This window comes from Mastigoproctus giganteus, chromosome 1 (assembly GCF_048544385.1).
Source record: "Mastigoproctus giganteus isolate SK-2022 chromosome 1, ASM4854438v1, whole genome shotgun sequence".
Taxonomy (NCBI): Eukaryota; Metazoa; Arthropoda; class Arachnida; order Uropygi; family Thelyphonidae; genus Mastigoproctus; species Mastigoproctus giganteus.
Window position 1 is genome coordinate 234,638,585 of NC_143575.1, and position 27,398 is coordinate 234,665,982.

Here is a 27,398-nt window from a genome sequence, read left to right on the forward strand (position 1 = left end):
GTCATAGACGGGATTCGAACGCGGGCCTTTTCCACCCGGTGTGGGGAGGACGGTGACGATACTACTGTGCTACCCGCGCAGACCATCCTTGCCTCCAGACTACAAGTACTCAACCAGCCTGGAAATCTCCTCACGTACAGTAGCATCCTCTGGGAAAGTACCATCGACATCACCCTGACCACGCCGACTATTTCTGGGAAGTTCAGCAAGTGGTAAGTTAATGAAGCATGGACTACTTCAGACCACAGAGCGATCATCTATTCTCTTCGCCGCTCTGTGGATCGTGTTCCCCCAATACCAAGAGATGTAGTGCGATTCTGCACAAAAACAGCTGACTGGCCACGTTTTCAAGCCGAACTTGTAAAAATACTTCATGAAGACTCTTCACAACTGAATCACATCACCTCTGAGGACTGTGCAGTTTCTCTCTCCAAGACCTGTGCTATGGCAATCCCAAGAGAAGGCCCATCAAAAACGCAATCCCTTGGTGAAATGCTGAACTACAAGACATGAGGAAGAGAGTCCACCAAGCTCTTAAAACTTTCCAGAGAGCCCGTGCTCATCTCCCACTCTTGGAGGTTGAAGCCGCAAGAGACACTTACTGATTATTAAGGAACAGTTACACTACCATGATTAGACGCTGCAAGAAAGCCTCCTGGCAGAATTTGGTCTCGATCACAGGAAACGATAACCCTGGGGAGTTGTTTATCGCACCGTTGTGAACAAACTCCCTAGAGGTGAAGTCCTCAGTACAACTGTAAAGTCTGATCCACAGCATGCTAAATTCCCTCTTTCTAACAGATGATGCTAAGTGAAGAGCAACTACAGATTGTTACCGCTAACGATTCTTACACAACAGAAAGTACTGAAGAACCTTTTACAAATGACGATCTAAAAGCTGCATTGGACAAAACTAAAGAAAATAAAACTCCTGGCAATGACCTCCTCGAGGTGGATGTTACCAAGAAATTAGCAACCTACTTCCCTAACACCATGCTCGCCAGTTTCAAGAGATGCCTAATGGAAGGCCACTTTCCTGCTATCTGGAAGGAGGCATGCCTCAAACTCATCTTGAAGAACCCAGACAAACCACCTGAAGAGCCAAAATCTTACAGGCCAATTGCTCTCTTGCCAGTCCTCAACAAACTTCTGGAAAGGCTTCTCCTCAACAGGTTGTCAAAATGCTACACTAAAGAAAACCTCGTTTCTCCACTTCAGTACGGTTTCAAAGCTGGTTGCAGCACTAAAGATGCTCTTCATAAATTAATATCTACTGCTTCAAGCACTCAAGCTAAGTATGCGCTAGCCATCACAGTTGACTTTGCTGGAGCATTTGATCTGCTGTGGTGGCCAAGTATTTTCAGAAGACTCCGTCAAGCCAAAGCACCATTGAACCTTTATTGCTGTGTCAAGGAGTACCTGAGACACCGCACTGTCCATGTTAGTACCAGGTACAAATCTGTCAATAGCCAGGTCTCCCGAGGCTATCCCCAGGGCTCAGTCCTGGGGACTTTCTTTTGGTCCATCGTCCTGGACGAGTTCCTTGGGATGGACTTGGGGATCACTCAACTCCTTGCGTTTGCTAACGATTTGGTTTTGGTGGTGCATGATGACACAAGAGCTGATCTAGAGGAGCGTGCAAATTGCGCACTAACTAAGCTCCAGGATTGGGCGGCCATTCACCGACAAAAGATCTCGTGAGAGAAAACAAAATCTATATTGCTCAAGGGAACACTAAAACTACGAAAACCATCGGTTATCAAAATTGACAATTTCTCCATAAGATTATACCCAGAAATAAAGTATTTAGGAATCGTCTTAGATATGAAGCTAAATTTCCATCCTCACTTGAAATATGTCAGAGAAAATAAAAAAAAATATTCGGCCATGATCATCCATATAAGCCGTGCTGACTGGGGCCTTAAGCGTGGGGCTCTTTCCCTCATCTATAATGCCATATTTGTCTCAATGATTTGCTATGGAGCCTCAGTATGGTGTATTAGGGCCTCCCTCGACCGAAATCGCCGTAAACTAGACTCCATACAGTGTTCTATTGGGATGCTTACTGTACGGCATGCCCTTGCCGTAACAAGGGCGTGTCGTACAGTAAGTGTCCCAGCTCTACAGGTGCTAGCTGGATGTATACACCTACACCTAGAGGTAATAAGAAGAGCATTGTATCAACGATTGATGAAGAGTATTCCCACCGAAACAGCAGGTATCACTCTTAACCATGATAACAACCCCAAACAGGAAAGGAAGAGAATCTCTGAAATTATGTACAGGACCTGGCAAGAGACATGGGACACCACCAATAAAGAATTAATAACCAAAAAGTTCATTCCCTCTGTGAACCTCATTAGTCCAAAGCCTCCTCCCTGGTACTCACCAGGCCTCCATACTACATTTCTATTGACAGGCCACGGATCCTTTAAAGGGAAGCTAACATCCCTAGGCACAGAAGATGATCCACTGTGTCACTGCAGGACTGAAGAAAAGTGGGATCACGTAATGTATGACTACCATGAACATGACGCATTCCGGCTAAGGTTTGCCACTAAAATCCAAATTAATCCCGAGCATTATGAGCACCTGATTATAATGGACGAGTAGCGCTATGCCGCCTTTACTGAGTTTGCACAGTCTGTCTTCATTGCTAGACGGGTTAGACACCCAAACACCACCCATTGAAGATCAAGATAAAAAAAAACTTCCTGGATATGACAGTCCTCTCAGAGAAAAAAAAAACTCCTTCCTTGGTTCGTCCCAGGAGTGACACAACCACCAGCACAGCTCAGCTGCTGAAGGCCTAGCCACTCTCCATGCAAGGGAGCGTGGCTAGGCCTTCCTAGCCATGCTCCCTTGCATGGTCCTTTGCCTCCACTCCTCGGGCGGAAGAGGGAGGTGACCCCTGGTCTCCTCCCCCATCGCTTCCCCCTCTTTTTTCACTCTGGTGGGGCATGGGCCTGCTCCACTGACTTGGGGTAATCTTCTCTATGGACCCCATATCCTATCTTTTCCCCCATTCTTCAGTCTCCCTCCTCTTCTCTAACTTACAACTAGCGTTCGAATCAACTCCAAATTGCTTGAGCCCTACACCCAAAAACTTAATAACATCAAATCGCCCAACTAGTACTCCTTTTGTTTTGGCTGTCCCCTATCTATAGCGGTTTTTTTTTTCTTTAGGTCCTAGCCACTGAAATCTCAGGAAATTAAGTGGCAGGACCTGCCAGAGTAAATAACTATAATACTGGTGTACCTGGTCTGCCTCCACGGGACGGAGTGAGGCAACGTTGGGTCCCATTAGGGCCCCAGCGGCTAAATGACCAGAGGAACAACAATACACGACACTGTTAAACCTCTGGCAGTGACAATGTATAGCACGCGGAGATGGGGGTTACCCCTGGTGCCGTTTGACACTAAACACACTCTTCTCTGTACACGCTCACGAAAATCTACATCCTTCATTTTAGAAAGGATGTAGATTTGCTTGAGCGTGTACAGAGAAGGGCAACAAGATTGGTGAGGGGAATGAAGGGATCCTCTTACCAAGAGAGGCTTAAGTTCTGTAAATTGCAGCGGCTGGGGACTAGGCACCTGTGGGGTGATCTGACTGAGGTGTATAAGGCCTTGAATGGGTTGAGCACGTTGAATTCTGATGGGATTCTTCCACTTGTTCAGAGTACGAACCTAAGGGGGTATAAATTCAAATTAAGGTAAGACCGATATAGAATAGATGTGTGGAAATTTGCCTTTAGCCAGCAAGTGGTTAATTGCTGGAACAAACTTCCATCTGTTGTTGTTGAAGTTGATAAGTTAAATGAATTCAAGGAGGAAATGGACAAGCATTTAGAGGTTGTGTGATTTTTTTTGGCTGATGCTACATAAATAAATAAATTTTCTGTTTATACTCCGGGACGACCAAACGGTCAGAGGAGTTCACAAGACAGACAGAATACAAGAAACAGCACCATATTCAGCAGTCACGGGCTTGAACTCCGGTCACTCAAGGCACGTGTACTTATGCACCCGAGCGCCTGACCACTAGGCTACGGCGGCCTTACATAAGTTCATACACTTGCTTTCTTGCATCACATGCCAATACTACTACACTCTTTTCTAACAAAGTCGTGGATATAACGATCTTGAGAGCGTGTTCTCACTACTACACTCTTTTCTAACAAAGTCGTGGATATAACGATCTTGAGAGCGTGTTCTCACTTGCGTGTTAATAAATTTTACACAAAAATTGCCCTTTACTTTTTTGATTTACCCTCGTACAAATGCAGAAAAAAAAAAAATCATTGCACTGTTCTGTTTTTCAATACGAGAAATAAACAATAGTTATGAATTACCACTTGTATATAATTTCACATTGCAAAGATAAATGTTTTAATTAGAGCGAGAAAGAGAGAGATCCAATTCCTGGTGTTAAATGCGGTACGAATCTCTGAAAATTTCCTTTTTATTCTAGAACAGAGGCAGTGAAAGGCAGGGGTTAAAAGGGCTATAGCCTAGAGGTACGTCAAAATCAAGTATCTGCTACTAAATCGCCATAATGAATATGGTGATTTAGTAATGGTGATTATTGTGGTGATGAATATTGTAGTGATTCACCACAATATTCGTCATGAATACAAGTATGCGCTATCAAGATTATCACTTATAACCTACAGTAGTTAATCGTTTGGAAATCGATTTTTGTCTCCGTTACGTGGCCACTAGATTCAGTAGCATTTACACAAAATGTAACCGATGACAGACTTAAAAAAGTACTAATTTTTAGTCAGCTGCGGTTCCAGACAGGAGCTAAAAGCCTATTCCCCCACATGATCAAAATGCATATTTTTCCATTGATTCATAATGATTCCTCGGAACACAGATTTACTTCTCCCTCTAGAAAAATCCTAAGGACGCCCCTGTCTGTGGTTACTATGACTACCAGTTAACCAGTTATACATGTGCATACGTGTAGCCAGTTCATGAGACATGCATTGAATTCCATGTCCTCTTAATTATTTAAGAGTGATTTTGTCACTGATAAAGGAACTGATAATTAATTCTAGAGAAATCACAGTGTCATCGATAAGTAGAAATCACCATTAAGCCCATCTCTACTACAGCACCTTATGATCAAAATACTGCGGATTGTTTTCTTCCTGCATGATGATTAAAGCGTAATAATCCCCTGTAACACTACTTAGCCCCCATCCCCATCATTTAAGAAATCCTGAGACTACGACTGTTTTGCGTAACAGTTAACCGTATTCCTGTCTACACAAGCTCCTACTCGCCCTGGTTTGAAACGGCCGTAGTGTATCACCTGCCGTAAACCAGACTCAACAAGCAGAATCGTCCAATGTACCACTTTTAAAATTTAAAATATTAAGGGCAGAATAAGAAAAGGAAAAGAAGACTGTGGTCTTAAATCAACGTTTATGCTACATACAGAGGCGTAATCCAGGTATGGAGAATGGCCTGCCGTAGGCGCCAATTCATCGTAAGCGCTAAATGGAGTTAAAGATTTATAACATAAATTAATTATTGTTTCTGCTGAGACTAATATATTTTCCTCCTATTGTGAGAACGTTCTTTAACATTAACTCAATTTATTATAATTTATTTTTAAAAACATAATTGTTACTATATAAATCAAGTATTATCTTTTATGATTTAATTGCAATTTAATTATTAATATAATTAATTCAAAAATATTAATAAATTAATGGTATAATATAATTATATTTCAATTATTTTTATGATAATCGAGTCTGGGATCTTTTCATTTAGTAAATATCTACAATAATAGCAGTGTTCCCTCAACTACTGGACCATGCTGAAATTTGAGATGGACCCGTAAAGCTTTAAGATTACCAAAATATTTAAAATATACATTTTAATAATTAAATTATATTCTAAAATGTAATATGTACCCTACTCAACGATTAATATATATATATAGATAAATAACTCTTGATTGGTTTTTCAAGTTTTACAATGTTTATAACTTTATAGTTATTTGTTCCATGAGTATATACCTACATTATTCTCCAAAAAGTAACTGGACATTCATTATAGTCCATTATACCTTCCTGGATAAATAAGTAACGTAGATCGGTACATATAGTAGGCGCATTCCTCACATAAATTAGCACGCCAATCTTACTGATTTCAAGAGGAGTGTTACTGCAGGACGCCACATTGCAATAAACAGCCATAAATTATTGTTTAAAGCATCAAGTGCAAGTTTTTCTTAGGTCCCCTTTGTAGAAACCCAGTACAGATATTTGTCCAGGGATCGTGTATGAATAATACTATTTGACCATGCATGTCAGATTTATTAATGCGTCCCTGGAACGCGAAAAATTTCTTGAAGTTTAGGTAGCCCCTTCTTATTTTTAAAACTACTCTCTGACGTGGAAAGAATTGTCATTATGTGATTCTGCTAAAGAATACTAGCAATGTCCTGGCAGCAAAGCAAACAAATATTTTTAAGGGTGATCACATTATGCACAGTCATACTGAGCTGATTTCAATATTTAACAGTATATTTGTAAATAACTCAAATATTACAAATATTTGATTTATTTACATGCATGAGTTTTGAATTTTAAAAAGTCCGTTTTTCACTTGCTACAGATTTTCACAAGAATCAGAGAGAGAAAATTAACAAAAGCCCCTTGTTGGATCAAGAATTTTCAAGCAATACTAACTACATTAATTACATAAATAGATGTGGTTTATAAACTGCATGCGAAAATGCAAGGTAGTATTCATTTCATTAAATGCAAAATACAATACATTTGCATTTCAGACAATTTCAAAATATTTACGACGGAAGGAACTAACTATTTATCTGTTATGCCTTACGAGAACAGTCGCAGATAAGAGAACTATTAAAATTAATTTAATATAATATGTTAACAAAATGATAAATAGATATCGGTTATATATAAAGAAAATACGTACTCACATATCAACCCGAATGGAACAATTCGACTTGCCCATGGACGCAATTAATAAAATCACGTCTGCTGCAATTTTTGTAGTTTCCCTATTTGTTCGTAGCGATCACGTGATATTTAGTGTATCTTTGCGCGATAAAGTCCCTTTCTCCGAGGAAGACAATTCATTATGCCAATAGAAGGAAGGAATAAAAATACGGTGTTGATACTACTTTTGTGTTATAATTCTCGCTGTTATATTTATATGTCAACAACTCAGTTAATTCAAACCGAGTTCATTTTTATAATTTTTCTTTCCATTCGCGTCTTGTCTCTGTTAACTTAAGTCTAGTAATTAAGTTATTTTTTATGAATAGAACGATCTACGGATTAACGTATGTAATAATAATAGTATGATTTTTAATAAAAAATAAAATAAAATATCTCATCCTGAAAAAAAAACAGATAAATGCATGCATGTTATTTGTAGTTATTTTGATTTTTAAAATTCTAAATTTAATTATAAGTGATAATACGTGACGGCACCTTGGTCATATTGCCCTGGAGAACTGGGGCGACCATGTCTTGTAAAATTCTAAATTGTCATATAAATATTTGGGATCTTTCTATTAATTATAGTAGAACTGGGAAGAAACTTACACCAAGACGATAAAAGTTTTGTTCGAATATACTTGGGGAATTCTATGATTTCCCACAGAACTATACTTTTAGTAATGACCATTCTTATACCACGTGAATATTAAAATAGTTTATTCATTAATAACTAAATACCTATACTTTAAGGTGACGTTTCGGGAACCTTGCCGGAACCCACCATCATGCCATATATTGGCTGTTGTTGCATATACTGGCAACAGCCAATAGTGTATATAGTCTAATGACTTCAATGTCCCCGAAACTGGAATTTAGTTATTAACTGAATAAACTATCTTAATATTCACGTGGTATAATAGTGGTCATTACTAAAAGTATAATTCCATTTTTTTTCCGGATCTGTAAATGTACCGAGAGCCTTATTGATTGCCAAAGAAAACACTGAGACCAACCAAGAAATTTTGCTCAATATCTCCCGGCTCAGTCTGACTTTCTCATACAAGGTTGTCAAACAATCAGCCTTTGTAATACAAGGTTTAAAATCAGAACATAATGGCAAAAGCATTTACCCACATTCCATTAAATAAGAAAAGAAAACTGAGGTTCGTTTATATGATGCGCAATATTATTTAATAAAAGCGAAAAAAATATTATTCTCCTGTGGGGCCAAGGAAAATACAATCAAGTAAAAAATTTGTTCCGGCTCACAACTGACCCAGTGTGCAAACGGGAAATTTTGTGCATAGTTGTTATATTTAATATGAAGCCATTCAGTTATTTTTTTTTTTTGGATGGGTAAGGTATAACTTCATAATTCTTGAGGAAATATATGTAATTATCCTTTCTTCTTGACTTCCCTATAAGAGAAGAGATGACATCTCTGCTTATTATTATTTTAAGTAATTTTCAGTCGCTTTTTTTAAAGGTCAACACCACAGTGACAGTCAACCATCTTCTCAACAACACCATCAGAAAGTTCTTCTCAACAACTTACAAAATGCGATAAGCAATCTTGAAGACTCTGCCCGGCGTGGAGAGTTGGATCTTGCATTAGGAAACAACCACCTGAAAATTGAGTACGTCAGATTTAAAGATGTTGACCCTGGATTTGTTTGTGAACAAGGATATGTTCCGATGAATAATCAATGTGGTAAGCATTAGTTTTGTTATTACTATTACTAGTTCAAATGTACTTCTGAATGTCTCCATGCTGTTTTATTTTCGCTAAAAAATTCAAATCAGAATGATAAGTGCACCCTGCTGTAAACTATATATATACAAATGTATTGCTATCCAATAAATGAAGAACAATAATTCGGGAACCTTGCCGGTACCCACCATCATGCCGTATATTGGCTGTTGTTGAATATATTGTCTGCTGCCAACATATGCAGATAATATATGTAACAGTAACCTCGGTACAGCCAAGCTAGAATGATTTACATATGCAGCGGGTAAGTGTGGCTTTAACAAAGGAATAAAATAAATTGAAATTAAAATGTGACAAGCTCAATGAAACTGGAGACGACAGACAACAGAATAAGAGCTAAAATTCGAGTGAAAGATATCAGAGGACCAATAGCAGCTACCTAGAAGACAGCAATGACATCAAAGTAGTAGTGCAGATTCTCCTTTTTCTGCCATGTTGCGTAAATCATGGAAATTAGTTTAAGATTCGTTTCAGTTGAACGTGCTGAGATGCCATAGTAAAATGATGCGGGTCTAGAAGCAAAAATTTGCCTAAAAAGCAGTTTCAAGCGAATTATGTCTAAAAGCTTTAATAAGGGGAGCAAATCGAGGTAAACCTGAAGTCGTTTGGCTCCTGTGGTTTTGCACGCTTGAGGACAGGAGTAACTCTGTAGCATTTCCAGTCCGCAGGTGCATAAGCTTTAAAGGATTAGTGTAATATGAATCTGCCCAGAGCCGTGCAGAGGGTGAGAAAAAAATGGGTGAGGTGGAAAGTCTCATCCTCGTGGTGGCAGATTTAGCGGTATGGCAGTTTCCCTGCTGCCTCGGACAGCTTTCTGTTGAACCTACTACAAAGACAACACTGTCGCCATCCCACTTGATAAAGTATTAAAACGTGTTTTTGTAGAGGTAATCATGTTTCATTTTGCTATTTATCAACTTTGATAGTGTTAATATTGGTATGTTCTTGTGTCACCGAAAATTTGATTTCAACAAGTTAAAATTTTATCTTTTCCAATAGTTAAATGTCCAATAGGCACTTATTTCAACGTGGTTGTAGAGAAGTGTATCCCTTGCCCTCAAGGAACTTACCAGTTCAAAGAAGGACAACTGTCGTGCGTTGTGTGTCCGGAAAGAACTTCCACAGAAACAGGCTACTCGAAAAGTGTGGGAGAGTGCAAAGGTAAGGTTGCTAATTTAGTCTATTTTTGAAACATGATTTAATTGCAGAGCAATATACAAATAAGTTTTCTAATAAACTAATTACTATTTTTTAAAAGAATGGTTTTAATCAGGAACGAAACAGCCACGTGGAGAGCATGGCAAATTAAGTATAAACGTGTCTAAGTATGGAGCCTTTCTAAATGAAACCAATCTTTGAAAAATACAGATAACGTAAAAGGATATTGAAGTAGAATTACTCAGACTGCAAGTAGTAGGCAAGATTTATTTTAACGTATAAGAATAATTACAGATGTATCGAAAAATCTTTTGTGGACGAATTAAGCAGTAAAAAATAAATAAAATTAAATAATAATAAGCTGACCAAGTACTTCGAGCCTGAGTTATTCTGCTTTATACTGCATGAGAAAGAATCACAAAAACCAGAATTTTGCTTCTATCATTACAGAAAAGTCACTAGTTGAACAAACCAAATGAGAAGCGTTGATTATGTGCGCGTATATTGTACTATTAGTTGGAAGTAATTAAGTTCTAGTCGCTTGTTTGGCAACTCTTTGCAAATCTATTTCTGTGGCCAAAAATGTCAAATCTTGTTTACTTGAATGGATTCTCGTCGTAAATTCCATAGTAATGTATACGTTGATAATTTTATTGACATGAATAAATAAATTTGTAAGATACTCATAAAATGAATGAATTCAACAGGCGGAGGATGGGGATTTACTAACTTCTGCGCCTCGCATTCTTGTTAAAACTTCCTTCTCATCAAAAAGCTGCTGTTCTAAGAACAGCAGTGCTTGCTTTCAGCGTTCGGTACCATATACTTCGTATACTTCTCACGTGGGTGAGAACTATACGGAGTATAAAGTATATTTAGAAAATATACAGAATATAAGACTTTTTGTAACATAGGTGGCTGAATTAGTTGGTCTCATGAGGGAGTCTCATTGCATTCTTTATCCTGTAAACTCCAAGTATTTCATCCCATAAAACTGAAAAACTGCCATAGAATACACGACTGAGATATTCCGAGATATTCGCTGCCAAGGTACGTAAAAGTGAATGTGAAGAATATTCTGTTTGCATATGAAAAGATGGTCAGTAGTGGCTATTCTCTTTATATCCCAAGGTAAATTTTCAGGTTGATAATTCAAGTAGGTTTGCAAGTATCTGTTCAAATATTTTCTTATGGATATCCTCTAAAGCAGTGTTTCAACCACTAGTAGACCGTGAAGCATCACGAGGTACTTGGTAATTAAGGAAAATCACTAGCACAAATGAACAAATATGTATATATACAGGTGGATAAAATAATGGAAACACCTGTGATAAGAGTTACAGGCATGCATTGATATGGCGTTGGGCTGCCTTTTTGCTTTCAAAAAAGCTTGTATTCTGCGTGGGATAGATTCAAATATCTTGGACCGTCTTAAGAGGAATATTGGACCATTCTTCATGGAGGAAAGTCTCACTCTCTTCTTCAAATATGCCCTATAGTGACTCAATAACATTTAAGTCTGGTGATTGTACAGACCATGGGAGATGTTGAGCATATTATTATTTACAAATTGTACATATGTTCGTATTTCTAATTAGGATTCCAACTCAATTCCAATCCATTATGTACATATTTCCAATTCGGAAATAAACATAATTATACCAACATAGGTGTGAGTGCTTTATTATCTTCAAATTACATTAAAAAAATCAGCAGTTTTAGTCACCGATATATCTGCTAAATATGCACCAGCAATTTGACTTCTTGGGAATGACAGGTAGGTCATTTACTTCACGTACCTTTTTTTTATCACCTACCTCTAAATAAACATCAGCTTTTATCGTCTTTCTTCACAGTACTACTTACAAGAAACAAAAAAACCATCACTGCATGTTCATAAATACGTCATACAACCATTACAAAAACTACTACTTTCATATTAGGTACTTCCATTATTTTGTCTTAGTATTTATATTACATTTCACTGAATATAAATATTACATTCGCATAAAAATGATCTAGAAAATGAACTAAATAAGGTCTCATTCATATTTACACACAACACTTGTAGATAAATTATGCAAAAATTTATTCCTCATCACAAAATTCCAAGTAATGAGTTCTCGCGGAGCATCGATTGAGAAACCCTGCTCATCATCAGTATGCATCGATCATGACGAAGCTAAGTGGACATTGCAAATTCCGGTGAGGACAAAATGAATGACATATACAAGGGTTTCAAAGGCTTGGCACCTTTTATGATTGAATTTGGTTTGATGAAATCTGAAGATCTAGCTTTATTAGTGATATTCCTAACATGTGTTCATGTTTCCTTATTCGACCAAATAAATCAATTTAGAAATCTGTTAGAGTTTGTCATTTTATGTAACATTAGTGTTAGTTTTAGTGTTGTGATACGAATTAGGTGGTACCTTGTTGTGATAAAATGCCTTTGTTTGATACAGCCCAATGTTTACCCGGCAGCTTCTCCCCCACGGGTCTGGAACAGTGTCAGACATGCGCTCAAGGATATTATCAACCCAATTACGCTCAGGCTTCCTGTATACAGTGTCCCGGATCCACAACTACTCATCGTAGAGGATCACGCCGTGCAGACGAATGCAGAGGTAAGTGTAATTTCTGGGAAACAATAATAATAATAATAAATTTATTTATCTCTGAATAAAATTCCACAATGGGAATGACTTTATGGTTTCTCTCCATGGGAGGAATCATATAATCGGCGTTCCTCAAACTTTTTACTTCTGGTTATCGCTAACCTTTTACTACTGTTTGAGTGTAACAAAATTCACTGCCCCTTACCTTTTGAATATAACAAGCATAATTTCCTTATTTACTCGAATTTTTGAACTGCATCGTTTTAGGCACAAGGAAACTTCGGTTAACAATTTCCTATGCAAGATCGAGCAATTTATCTATCCTAGGCAAAGAAAGTGAGGTGATGAAATTATGATATTGCCAGAAGACATTTTAAACCAATTTAATTTATTTCAAGAAAACCTTTCTTCTTCGTCGTCTTCTTCTTTTTTTATTATTATTATTTATTTATTTATTATTTATTTATTTATTTTTTGAATCTGCGTCATCTCCTTCAACGATTTCAATTATGAAATACATGTTTAATAGAATAAAGCCTTATACTAAAAACAATCAATCACATTTATTCATTTCAGTTATAGAACTTTACTAAACAACTTATTTTATCATTTTGTTTTAACATACGACAGATTTCTCGATGTCTTTTTGTGTTAATGATTTAATGCTTGTCTGGGTTAAATATTTGAATTTCAATAATATTTGAACGCGATTACAGAACCCTGTCCTCCAAGCCATGTTTCCAGAACAGGATTACAACCATGTTTTCGTTGTCCTGATGGATTCTTCCAACCCAAAGGAGGTGAGAAATCATGCTTCCAGTGTCCTTACGATGTAAAAACTGGAAAAAACTCAGGAGTTTCCACGTGTGAAGGTAAGAAATTTTAAAATACATTAATTTTTTTTCTGTTACTTGCACTTAATTTCTTTTATATTTAAAATAATCTCTTTCGTGCAGGGACAGACAACAGCTTGTCGATCATGTCCCTACATTCTAGTGAAGTTCTTACTATCAATGACTGCTTCTCTGTTCCTTGTCTCAACGGTGCCACGTGCTTGCCACTGGAATTTGGATTCGTGTGTGAATGTCGACCAGGTTACACAGGTAAGAAAATGAATTTTCTATAGATCTTCAAATCTTCATCATATATTACATCGTATGAGCGTTATGCTCAAAAGAAACGGACTTTTAGACTATTGTATAAAAGGACAGAATGTCCTCTTGTCAAAGCAACTTTTGCCCATTAATGACCCCAACTTTTGCCTATTTCTGTTCTCACCTCTGTCAAAACCAGATGGTTCTACTGCCACTTCATCCAAAGATAAAGCTTACCTGCTAGCATCCTACTTTTCTTCCAACTCGTGTATTGAAGATCTTGGTAAACTACCTCCTACCATTCCCAGTACACCCCATTCAGTTCCTCCCGTGGTCTTCCGACAAAAGGATGTCATAAGGATTTTGAACGATCTTGATGCTGAGAAAGCTCCAGGTCCTAATGGTATTTCTCCATTTGTTTTCAAAACCTGTGCTCCTGAACTTACTCCTGTTCTGTGTCGCCTTTTTTCACTTTCTTATTTTAAAGGTTTTTTTTTTCCCTTCTATTTGGAAATTTGCTTATATCCACCCAGTTCCTAAAAAGGGTCACAAATCCCTCCCATCCAATTATCGTCCCATTTGCACTTATTTCTACTCTTTCTAACGTAATGGAGGAATCGATTATCTGTCAACTCAGAAACCCTCCATCTAATCAAGATTCGTCAGTGTCTATCCACTGGTGATATTCTGGGTTACGTTACCCATCTGTGGACAAATTCAATGGAAAAGTTTGAAACTCAAGCAGTTGCTTTTGACATTTCAAAGGCTTTTGATCGCGTTTGGCATAAAGGTCTTTAAATAAGCTTCCATCTTATGGTTTGCCAAATTGGGTATCCAGTTTTCTCTCTGACCGCTCACTGCGGGTGATGATCTGTGGCTCTGCCTTCTAAATTCTTTACTAATGCTGGTGTTCCTCAAGGTTCAGTTCTTTCTCCCATTCTTTTCCTTTTGCATAATAATGGTCTTCTTCCATTGATCAGAAATCCTATCCATAGTTTTGCTGATGGTAGCACATTGAATTCCATTTTCCAGTTTGAGGAAAATTGCCCTGCACAAACACCTTCAACTTCTCGAATATCCACTACCAATTCCTTAAATGCTAACCTCTAAGTAATTCTCCAGTGGGGCAAAGATAACTTGATTTCAATCCTTCTCAAACTCATTCTTGTCTTATATCTCGCAAAAGGGATTCTTCTGCTCCTATGCTTATCTTCGATGACGCTGATTTCTAGGCAAGATCATATATCTCTATTGGTAGTGGATTACCCTGACTTCTAATCTCTTTCTAGATTCCATTCAAAAGACGGCAGTTAGGTTAATTAATGACTCATCTCTAACAGAGCCTCTACACCCTCTTTCTCATAGACGTTCTGTTTCTGCTGCATACCTTTTCTATGAATACTTCCATGGGCACTGTTCTTCTGAATTGGCTTCTATAATTTCCCGCTCTCTCTTCCAAAGTAGTGCGAACACGTGCCGAAACCAGTCAACATCATTTAAATTTATTAATTAAAATGAGGGGCATGTTGACAGCGCCCTAATTCGGTGCTACAGTTCATTCTAAAGGTGCTCGACCGGAGTCAGGTCTGGACTTTGGTCAGGCCAGGCTAGCTGTTGGACTTAGCTTTACCTCAAACCAGATTTTTATATCGCTCGCTGTAGAGCTCGGTATGCCAAACTGGTGGGCCGCGTGTGGTCCTAAGTGTTAACTTATATGAAAATAATGATAAATGGTGATATTTAAAGGAAATGCACTAATACGAGATTTAAATAAAATTCATAACTTATTCGAACCATCATAAATGTTGGTCATTTGTTTGGATTGTTCTTTGGTTCTACTAGATTTACTATATTTGGCACTACAACTAACGATCTAAGTGTGAACTGCAAGAAGCAGTCCAACATCATGACTTCACCTCTTCTGAACTTCAATGCGATGACAATACACCTTGCAGTAGGTGACGTTCATTGGTATTTTCCATATCCACACTCGACCGCCTTCAAATCAGGGGGTCGAGTGTGAATATGGAGAATACCCTTGAACCGTGAAGAATAGAAACAGGTACTATGGAACGACTCGTCACTTCTAAGTACCTTTCACCATTCAAGAACGGTAAGCTAGGCACCACTGCAAAGGTGTGTCACAAACTTTTGGCATGGTAGTATATATATATAATGTATATAGCTATATATTTTGTACATGTATACATACTATTAATATCTTTTTACCATTTATTTAGGAATTTACTGCGAAACCGGAATAAACGAATGTGAAAACGAACCTTGTCAAAACAACGCCACCTGTCGAGATCTTTTAAACAGTTACATTTGCGAGTGTCTTGAGGGATTTACCGGTTCTAACTGCGATCAAGATATTAATGACTGTCAGTTCGATCCCTGCTACAATGGCGCCACCTGTGTTGACCAAGTAAACGGGTTCCGGTGTATTTGTACTACCGGTTACGTAGGTAAGTAGGATATGAATAAAAATGTAAGCTAAACTAAAATTGGGTAAAAAAAAAAAAAAGAGTGTTAGTCATTACCTTGAAACTCGTTATATTTTTTGTGTAAAATGTGTAAATAATTAAAATTAAAGTAGGAACGGATCTAGTTGGCAGGGAAAGGGATTATAATGATAACGATATATGTGATTGACAGTAAGTAAAAAATACTGCCGATCAGACATATCGTCAATTAATCTCAACGCCATAAACGAGCAAACAAGCACAAGGAATAGAAAGATGAATGGTTTCCAACAATTTTAATGCAAGATATTAACGACTAGTTAGGGGATAGACATGTGGCGACGAAGGTATATGCCTCAGGTGCAAAGTCGAAAGGAGGGCGAGAGTTAGGGGATTTAACAGTGTAGATTCATAAACAGTTTGGCATGAGAGAGACACAAAAACTCTGTTTGATAGCACTGACCGGCATCAATTTCCTCCCTGAAATAATTTCGACAGTCTCATAGGAAATATGTAGAAAAACTCAGATGGGTGCTTAAAAAGTTCCCATCACCCTCAGTTTTCAAATATCGTAGGTTAATAACCAAAAACCAAGACTTGTCGTTAAAGCTTCATTTCCTACATTCCCATTTAGACTTTTTTTTCCCGAAAACTTGGAAGCTGTCTCCTATGAATACGGTGAAAGGTTCCACCAAGATATTTCTCAAATAGAAAGAAGATACCAGGGAAAATGGAGTCCAAATAAGTTGGCAGACTACTGTTGGAATCTCATACGGGAAACACCAATGGACGACTATAAAGCGCAAAAAAACGACAAAATAAGTGTTTTGTTATCAGATAAACATTTTTGTAAATAGAATAAGATTAATAAACCTATTGTTAAATATTTAGTATCGTATGTAACATTTTCTTAAAATGTATGAAATCTTTTTTTACTAGAAACCTTTTGACTTTAATCACTTCTCTCTTAAAATCGGTGAGTATTAGAGCAATATGGGTACCATATTTGAATTCAGCAACGTCAAACTACAAGAATCACCCTGAATTTTAACAGGAAGCAAAATTTTTTTTTCCCGATCAGTAATAAGTGATGAAGCTTTTATTCATGAAATATGCTTTTCAACATCGCTTAAATTTTAAATTTATTCTACGAACAGATGTAAATAAACTATAATGAATTAAGCGGACAGTTTTTTTGGAAGTCGAAGTTCAATACTGACATTTCGGATGATTGATCTTAAATAGTGTTTGATTGATTGAAGTAAAATATACGTAGTCCTATCGTTTTACATTTATTTGTACAAGATGATTTGTTTACTTTGTTAATGTTCATAAAGTGTAAATTTAACATATTTACACTTTATGATTAAAAATTCGTGTAATAGCAAACTGGCAGAAATGTTAGTGGCCAATTAATTTAAGTGAACTAATGAATTAAAATTACAAATTAATTCTTAATGAAATGTAAAGAGCTATAACGATTTCACCAATCCATATGTAAACTAAATGTTTTAGGTCCGTTATGCCAATACAACATGGACGAATGCATCAGTAATCCGTGCCGAAATGGAGCTGTTTGTCGTGATTTGATCGCCAATTACACCTGCGACTGTCTCCCTGGATTCATTGGTCGAAACTGCGAAGTTAACATCGACGATTGTCTTAGTATCCCGTGCCAGAATAATGCTACATGTATAGACGAGATTGATAAGTTCCAGTAAGTATGGTGGTATTACGGATAAATAACTTACAGTTAGGCAACTTATTCTCATAATTAAACCTATTTCTGTGGCTGCTACTATATTTAGGTGCCAGTGTCTACCAGGATTTCGTGGAGTGCTTTGCGAGGAAGATATTAACGAATGTGAACCCCATCCCTGCATGAATAATGCCGTCTGTTTGGACCAGATTGCCGCTTTTACTTGCTTGTGTGCCCCATCATTTACAGGAGATCTCTGCGAAACAGGCAAGTCCACTTATGACTGCAATTAAGGTCAGTTATTGCATTGTTATCTTAAACTAAGAACTATTCTTAGTTCTCTGAATGAACCCTTATTTCCATTTGGTATTAAAAGACATTCTTCTTTACAGAATTATCGGCCGACTTCCTCTTCCATTTTCCTTCTGCTGGGACTCTCGACTTTGTCCAACTGGATGGTCTCAGAAAACCGTTGGATCAACTGACTTTATGTTTGTGGATGATCACAACCGACAAGCTGAATTACGGTACACCTGTATCTTATGCAAATGAAACTGCGGATAACTTGCTGACCTTGACTGACTATAGTGGGTATGTACTGCGATAGTGCTACTTATCTAAACAGTGTACATGTAAAAATCACCACAGACGGAAAATATAATATAATATATAATGCATATTAAAATTATATAACAAATATGTATATGAATTAAACTGTGGTAAAAATACTGTATATTAATATATTCTTCATCAATTGAAATTCAATAACTGTCTGTCTTTTAATTTCTCTTGACAGATTTGTATTTTACGTAAACATGAAGAAAGTCGTAACTGATGTCACGGCGAATGATGGGTTTTGGCATCACATATGTGTCACGTGGACTTCTGTTGATGGAGTGTGGAGCATCTACAAAGACGGAGTGGAAGCAGATAAAGGAACAGGATTGGCGATCGGGAACTATATTCCAAGTTAGAACACTTTATTCTTATTATATTTTTAACAAACAAGGATTTTGATCTCTTCAAACATGAAATATTTAGTGGTTCAGGGACTGTTTATTATAAATTCAAGCTATGGGTTGAGTAAAAATATAATATAAAAATTAATTTAAAAAATTATAGTCAGCTGAAATCTGTTTAAAATAATTGTTCTACCATTATTATAAATTTACGCAGAATATACACCGATGAGCCAAAACATTATGAGCGAGCCGTTATGTAAATCGAAGCAACTGCAGTTGAACTACGGCGCGTGCGCGGGTCGGGTCATGGTATAAAAAACACCTGATACTGAGCTCCGTTAATCAGTGTTACTCTTGTTCTTCAAATGGGAAAGGCAGCGGACTTCAGCGAGTTTGACAAAGGCCAATTGTAATGGCCGAACTACTGGGTCAGAACATATCCGAAACGGCACGGCTGGTGGGATGCTCACGGTCAGCCGTGGTTAGTATCTACCGAAAGTGGTCCGAGGAGGGGGAACCCACGAACCGCCGGCGAGGTGTTGGACGACCACGGCTCATCAATGCTCAAGGTGAGCGAAGGCTCTCCCGGATGGTACGTGGCAACAAAAAGGCGACTGTGGTGCAACTCGCCTATAATTGGAATGCTGGTGACGGGAGTAATGTGTCACAACACACAGTACATCGAACCCTGCTGAAAATGGGGCTGCGTAACCGCAGGCCGCTCCGAGTGCCCATGCTAACCACGGTTCACCGGCGACAGCCCCTACAATGAGCACGCGAGCATTGAAACTGGACCTTGAATGATTGGAAGAAGGTTGTCTAGTCTGATGAATCACGTTTCCTGTGACACCATGTGGACGGCCGGGCACGTGTGCGTCGTTTACCTGGGGAAGTGATGGCGCCTGGATGCGAAAACAAGCCGGTGGCGGCAGTGTCATGCCTTGGGCGATGTTCTGTGGGATACCCTGGGTCCAGTCATCCATGTGCCGGGCACTCTGACGTCTACCACCTACGTAAACATCATTGCTGACCAGGTACACCTTTCATGGCAATGATCTTCCCCTCTGGCAGTGCCATCTTTCAGCAGGATAATGCGTCATGCCATACCACCTGGATTGTTCGAGACTGGTTCGTGGAACATGAGGAAGACTTCCAGGTATTGCCCTGAAATTCCCAGACATCAATCTCATCGAGCATCTGTGGTTTGTGTTTGAACAGCAACTCCGATCTGCGGCGTCTCAACCATGCACCTTACAGGAGATAAAGGATCTGCTGGTTACGTGTTGATACCAGATACCACAAGACACGTTTAGAAATCTTGTAGCGTCCATGCCTCGCTGGGTACGAGCTGTTTTGGCTGAACGTGGAGGACCAACATCATATTAGGTAGGTGGTCATAATGTTTTGGCTCATCGGTGTATATAGTACTGCGAGTAGGCATGACACCGACTTTTTGACTATTTATTTATTTCTCCAGACGTATTTAGGCTGGTTTTTAATGCTTTGAAGATAAATGTGTTTGTTGTCAACTAACAGTCAGCAGACCATATCCTTTGTTATGGCTTGTCGGACGTTTTCTAAACGTTTAATAAGTGCTGAAAGTGAATGTGTAAAAAGAGTAAAGGAAAGTAATGACACTGGAACAGAAGATAAAAGTATTTGATAAATTTCATCGTCTTTATGTTGCGTAACCCGAAAATGAAACGTACTGTTTTTTTTTTTTTTTTTGGTAAAACTTCAGAACAGGGTGCGCACTCCAGACTATGATTAATTACTTGAATCCGTCCATTTTAGTGGCGTGACATAACAGAACCTTTTTCACTGGAGTGCTAATCATTACTAGTCATTAATCGTTTGAATACCGAATTAGTGGCGTAACCTAACCTAAAGTTTGTTCACTGGAGTGCTAATCATTACTAATCATAATTGCTTGAATCAGTCCCGAATTAGTGGCGTAACATAACCTAACCCTGTTTTCACTGGAGTGCACACCCTGTCCTGAGTGGGAGAGACGCATCCGTATGTATTTTAGAGCATGTATTTTAGTATTAGAGCATGTTATGTGAATAAAGTGACAGTTTAAAAAAAAAAAAAAAAGTGCCATTTTTCCCTATGTATGAAGACTTTTGAATCGCCCTGTAGATTCTTGTTCATATATATCATAACTCATAAAATCTATTTTAGATGCAAAAAAAAAAAAAACACTATAAAAAAACCTACTATAGTTGTATGTTTATAGTTCTATTGCAATTTTTCAGCTGATGGAATTTTAGTACTGGGTCAAGATCAAGACACGAAAGGCGCAGGCTTTAGTACACCTGAATCATTTCTAGGAACTTTAACTTTATTAAATTTGTGGGACTACATCCTTACACCAGATGATATAGCTCTGTTTTCCACAAGATGTGATAAATATCGAGGAAATGTCTGGTCGTGGCCAGATTTTCTAGTCGGAATGAAGGGACGTGTGGAAAAAAAGGATTCTCATTTTTGCACTGGTAAGACCATTTTAAATTTCACTATGCACAAATTTTTATGCCGATGTAAGTTAGGTTAACCTTTGAAGGGTTGTTATGCATAATATGAGGAGAGAAAAAAATGTGCCTCCATTGAAGGACACGAAGATCGCTCAGTCTATAGCAAATCAATGAACTAGATGTTAGTCAACCTACTCATATGTTTGTACAAAGATAAATTAAACTTTTTTTTTACCTTTTTTTTTGGGGTTTAAATATTTCTATATTTAAATATTTTTATATTTAAACCCGAAAATTTATTGAGGAAACAACTTTTTCCTTGGTATAGCACTACTTCAAAAAAGGACCAAACATTTATTCGACATGTTATATGACGCTTTTACGACAAGTTATGCATGTAAATGATTAAAAATATAGTGGAGGGGTTTTTTTTGTGCGAAAGATCAAATTCATCTACAGTTGTTTTTCATTTAAGTATTTTAAGCATCACTTTATAATTTCACTAGGTATCAGGCAATGTTTAAGAGAGAAAGAGAGAAGTTTCTAATTAGAACGTGTGTTTTCTGGATGAGAACACCTGTACCAGCCAAAGCAGTAGTAGTAGTAGGGTTTCAGGAGCATCGGCAACTAAGGCCATATTGCTCCGTGTATGTTGTTTGTAAACTAGTACATGTATTAGTAATGTTTTTATTTTTGTTTTTCATTTAAAAAAATGGGAAAAAGTAAAATTCACTGTAGTACATAAAATAAATAATTAATAATTAATAAATAATAAAAGAAAAGGAAATAAACAACCTATGCATTTCCCTCCTCCCGTAGATAATTATCCAGCTGACCTTTCAACTTCTCCAAACTGTCAGCCTCAACCACCCATGTAGGTAACTTATTCCAGTAATGTATAACTCGCTGGCTACAATAAAACTACCCACATATTCGAAATCTTTCCTCATATGGACGCCCTTTTGCCGATCTCACCAAGCGAATTACCGGTCTTTGGACCCTTTCAAGAAGCTCGATGTCTTTTTTTTAGATCCGGTCAGAGAGAAAAAACCATGCTACTCTTGCTTGATACTGACTAACTCAGTCACGTTGTGAAAAAGGCGCATAAAAATTCCTCCCGTCATCGACGGGACTCGGACTCAGGTCTTTTCCATCCGGTGACTTAAGGACAGCGAGTCTACCAACTGTGCTACCCACGCGGGACCAGCCAAAGCCCACTGACTTCTAGATAGAGAGATTATCCAACAGTAAAATTTAACAAGAGTGGAGATAAGCTTGACCCTAATTCGGTTTTCAGTGAGAGCGAAACTTAAGATTTGGATATTAGATTTAGAAAAAGACAGGTCGAAACAAACCTTTTAAGTGACACATTTGAAAATATGAAATTCATTGCAGAACAATGTATTTTAAATTTGTTTTTTTAAAAAAATCGAGAGCATACATATATTATATATTTCTCTGATTAAATTAAAATGTAAAAAATTTATTAAGATTTATCAAAAAAAAAAATACTAGGGTAATTAAATTAACTTTCCAGCTATTAACTGGAACTTATGGTTTGGTCACTGACACACCAGCAAGACTCTTGTGGATTTATTGTTTTCTGCAGCAGCATGCGAGAGGAAACAAGGCGAGGGAAGTTTCTGGTACAAAGTTACACCTAATTTCATGAGGCTGAACAGTGTGTGCAGATGTGAAAAGGATATATACTCAGATGGAAAAAAAAAACAAACATTTAATGAGAAATACATGGCTTTCAATTGTACAGAATAAAGAATTTTAAAAGCTGATGCTACATCACTTTTGCTAATCTTATATCAAAATGGCCGTAAGATGGTCCTCCTTTCACTGTGCCCAACAAACATTATGTTCGATATTACAGAAACCAGAGGAATGTTGTGAAAGTCAACTGATTACTATAGACATCCAGTTTTAAATCCTATCCAAATCTTCACGTAGTCTACTGTTTTTATTTTATTCTTTTAAGGATAGTATTTTCAGTATTTCATTTTCTTTTCTTTTTTTCCAGGTTGTCAGCCTCCTAACAGCCTAGATAATGGTGATGTTGAAGTAAATGGGGTGAAAACCAGGGCGGTAGCTACTTATATGTGCCATACTGGTTATGAAATTCAGGGTCCGATATCCCGCAGATGTTTAGTATATGGCAATTGGTCAGGACCAATTCCTAAATGTGCACGTAAGTACCTTCATGTTACTCTTTTGTCATGAAGTTTTCTTGAAGGGAAAAGGGGGAGAGTGCAATTAGCATAATATTTCACATGAGCAGTGCAAATGTAACGGATTATACAGATAAGATTTAGTCTCATCTATGTAATTCACAGATTACAATCAGTGATGGTGGACCTTTTCTAGCTTGCGTGCAAAAACAAGCCGAGATAAAAAATATATAACAATTTTCTCGTGACATGAGAGAGGAAGAAACTGGAAAAAAGTTTATTTGTAACCTTTGTTAACAATAATTGTGTATTCGTCTTGTTAGCTGGGGCTATCTAAGATTGGCTAACTACAGCTTTGAAAAATACTTTAGAAATTCTCTAGTTTTTGACGAAAGTCGAACCACAACATCTCTAAACGAGTGATAGAGAAGTTCTGTTCAGCTAAGCTACCATGGAGGGCAGTCTTTGTTGATATTATAAAAAAAATTATCAATTCTTGAAAGTTTCTAATGAGAACTTTATTCCTGCATAATTTTTCACACAGTGACACTTATGGTTTTCATCCTGTAGATGTGGCTGTTAGACTAATAAAAAATAAAAATATATATAAAAAAAACTATTATATTAGGGTCACTCGGTAATTACTTACATATACCAGTATTTGTCTGTAAATTGCATGTGTTCTCTGGTTGATTTGCCTGTTTTGCTGAACGAAAAAAAACCTTGTTATCTACGCCTCAGACCGACTAACTCAGCCACGGAGTGAAAAAACTCATTAAAGTTCCTCGCGTCACCGACGGGATTCGAACTCGGGCCTTTTCCATCGGATGTGGTAAGGCGGCGACGATACCGCTGTGCTACTACCCGCGCAGACTGTTAATCTAATAAATAAATTTGTCTTCAATAAAAAAACTTTTTGAGAACAAATTTATTTGAGTGGCCGCGTGTCAGTATATTTTTTTTTTAGTACCGCTGGATCTCCATCGCTGATCTGTAATATATGTACACCAATTGCAAGTATTATACCAATCTCCTAATCTATAACTCAAACATTTGATAATACTAACCAACAAAAAAATTTTTGTCACACCTCCACAATGAAAAAAGGTGATTCTGAAAATCACCATAAAAAGTCTATCACGTCTACATCAAAAGATGTACCAACATTTAATAAAGGGATATACACGTATAATTCAAGTTTGTAATACAAGTGGAAAAAAATATTGTACGTTCTCTATAACTCATTTAACTTCGGAAAAAATATCATAAATCATAGCGAAATAGTTATATTTCAATAATATATAATCAGCATACCTGATTGTCCTTAAAAATGTTTCTACTAAGGGATTTTCTCTTGTATTCCTGCTTACTCTCCCTCACAAGGAACCAGCAGTAATCCCCCATCTTACAGGATCCCAGCGACCTTTTGGTACCGCTTTTCCATATCTTGATGAAACCGCTTCCCCTGTTCACCACTCACATTTCCCAGATTTTTGGGGGGAAATTCGAGATGGGAATGGTGAATGAATTTTCGACGACATTCGACAGCCCTTGTTTTTGTAGCATGGTATGCATAGTGTTAGGGTCAGAAGCCACCTGTACGTAGCACTCGAGTAAATTTGACACCAACATTTCATAGTTTTCTTCTTTTCTATTACCCAAAACACCATGTACTACCGCCTTAAATGATCCCCAAGATGCCAATTCAACCTCCTTTAACTGGGTTTCAAACACATCGTCTTTCAGGAATTTCCTAATTTGGGGTCCTACGAAAATTCCTTCCTTAAGTTTGGCATATATTAAATTAGGAATCAAACTTCTCAAGTATGCAAATCCGTTACCTTCTTTATCTAGTCCCTTCACGAAATTTTTCATCAATCCAAGTTTGATGAAAAATTTTACATCACATTGTCCTGGTATGAACTCGTCCTGCTTGTCCCAATGTTGCACAACATAATGTTCTTCTGTCGCACGGCTGTCCCAATAACAAACCAATAACCATTACGATCATTGCATATGTTCCAATCATAATCCTCGTATTTTATAGCATGTAGAACCTTAGACATGCTTTCATGAATTTCTTTGTCCAACATGAAACACAGGAAGTGATGGAAATTCGTTGCCATTATGAAGCAAAACTGCTTTTAAACTTAATTTTGAGGCTTCTATGAATAAACGCCATTCATCTGACTTATGCACGATACCAAATTCTTTCAGAAGTCCAATAATGTCTTTGCAAAAACACATATTGCCTCCATAGCAAAATATTTCGAAAACTTTTCATGTTTTTTTCGAAACACTGAAATCTTTGTTCCTGCTTCGAGTATATTCCACTACTGTAACCTAGAACCTAACAGTTCAGCCTGTTCTTTCGGAAAATGCAAGTCTCGAACCAAATCATTCAACTCATCTTGTTTGATTAAATATACCTCACTACCTGAACTTACTGGCTGGTAGTCGACATCTTGTGAAGTGGAGGCTTCCGGGGAATCCTCAACTTGAACTTGATTACTATTATCTTCCCCACTACTGTTATCCCAAGTTTTTAGGGGCACTGGTACTAACAAATCGCACTGTGTGGAACGGGCCGAATTGCAGAAGGTATACAGTATTTGGATGTATTATAGCGTGTTTGCTTTTTTTAGACATACCAGAGATATATTTTGCCATACAGAAGTAGCAATAATTAATGTGGTTATATGGTTCTCGCCAAAACATAGGAACCGCAAACGGTGACGCTTTGAATTTGTCATGTAACCACTTCCTAAGGTTTGTCGTACAGGTAAAACAACACTTGTGAGGCGCCCAACGTCTTGACCACTAATTTTACATCCGAAATAAAAAAGAATACGAAAGTTTTGTAATGTCATAGATATTTTTCCGTTGAGCCTTTGGGGTAAACCGTCCACAAACATAACAAAAATTGTCTGGATGATTGATACACTTCCTATGTGTCTGCTTATTCATTGTAGCACTAAATGAATTTCTGAAAACGTAAATTCAGTTTTAAACACTACAATATAAAAACGACACAAATTCAGTTTTTATCACTATACAGTACACAAATGGTGCAACTTACTAATTCTACTAGTGTGAAAACACTGAAAGGAAAAATATTTGCGAATCGGTAGGTAGAGCCGGAAATTATTTTGCTGCTACTGCAAGGGTTGTGGTCCGCACCTTCCTACTCTCGAGGGGCTGTTTATGTTTGGAAGATAAATATACAATCCTGAGAACATTTCACGATCAGTTAATACTTGGAAAACCTTGGCACAGCCTACAAAAATCCTCACCAAAAACGCTAAATGTGCTCCCTTCAAATTGTAAATTGTTGCATCGGAATTTGAACCAAGAACCATAGGTAGTTTTATTATGTTTATCACCAGAGAAAACCGAGGCCAGAATCGATTGCTAAAATTAAGAGAATTAGTTTATATCTGTTAAACTAAATCAGTATGTCATACATTATTGGCATATTTTGGTGTGACGTAACTCCCTCTATATTTAATAACTGTGACATGATGTGAAACTATCATGGTGATTTTCGAAATCTACGCATAAAAATTGGTTAAAAACAGCATTTAAGTTCTTGGAAGTAAAAATGGTGTTGGCTAGTGTAATTCACTGTTTTTTTCGAAAAGTTAAGCAAAAGACATTTAAATAAGAATATCATGAAAATCATAAGAAGCACGGAAAAAGAATGTTTTCATGGTTGAACTGAAAATAATGACAAATGTTCGGAAGAAATCGATATGGTGGATCCATTTAGGCGGATCTTTGAAACCAATAAAGGTTTTTGATAACTTGATAAATTTATTAAATAAATCTATCGGGTTATTAAACTACTGCAGTATCTTGTAGATATTTCATGTGCATTGCTGAAACGATTCAAGATTTATCTGCAAGAGCAGTAAATTTTGAAATTCACTAAAATTCATAAAAATTCATACTTCGTTGTTTCTGATACCTTTGTCATGTG

General features: G+C 37.3%; 1 protein-coding gene across 1 annotated transcript in view; it reads left to right on the forward strand.

Annotated features, from left to right (window-relative positions):
• The window catches only part of LOC150091651 (sushi, von Willebrand factor type A, EGF and pentraxin domain-containing protein 1-like), a 183,168-nt gene that overhangs the window by 68,117 nt on the left and 87,653 nt on the right, over window positions 1-27,398 (forward strand). The window contains exons 14-25 of the mRNA XM_090376268.1: window positions 8,485-8,709; window positions 9,769-9,930; window positions 12,393-12,554; window positions 13,262-13,417; window positions 13,502-13,648; window positions 15,880-16,107; window positions 17,620-17,821; window positions 17,913-18,070; window positions 18,196-18,394; window positions 18,600-18,772; window positions 21,024-21,263; window positions 23,272-23,439. Of these exons, the coding sequence (XP_090232394.1) occupies window positions 8,485-8,709; window positions 9,769-9,930; window positions 12,393-12,554; window positions 13,262-13,417; window positions 13,502-13,648; window positions 15,880-16,107; window positions 17,620-17,821; window positions 17,913-18,070; window positions 18,196-18,394; window positions 18,600-18,772; window positions 21,024-21,263; window positions 23,272-23,439 (2,220 nt within the window). The remainder of the gene's footprint in view (window positions 1-8,484; window positions 8,710-9,768; window positions 9,931-12,392; window positions 12,555-13,261; window positions 13,418-13,501; window positions 13,649-15,879; window positions 16,108-17,619; window positions 17,822-17,912; window positions 18,071-18,195; window positions 18,395-18,599; window positions 18,773-21,023; window positions 21,264-23,271; window positions 23,440-27,398) is intronic.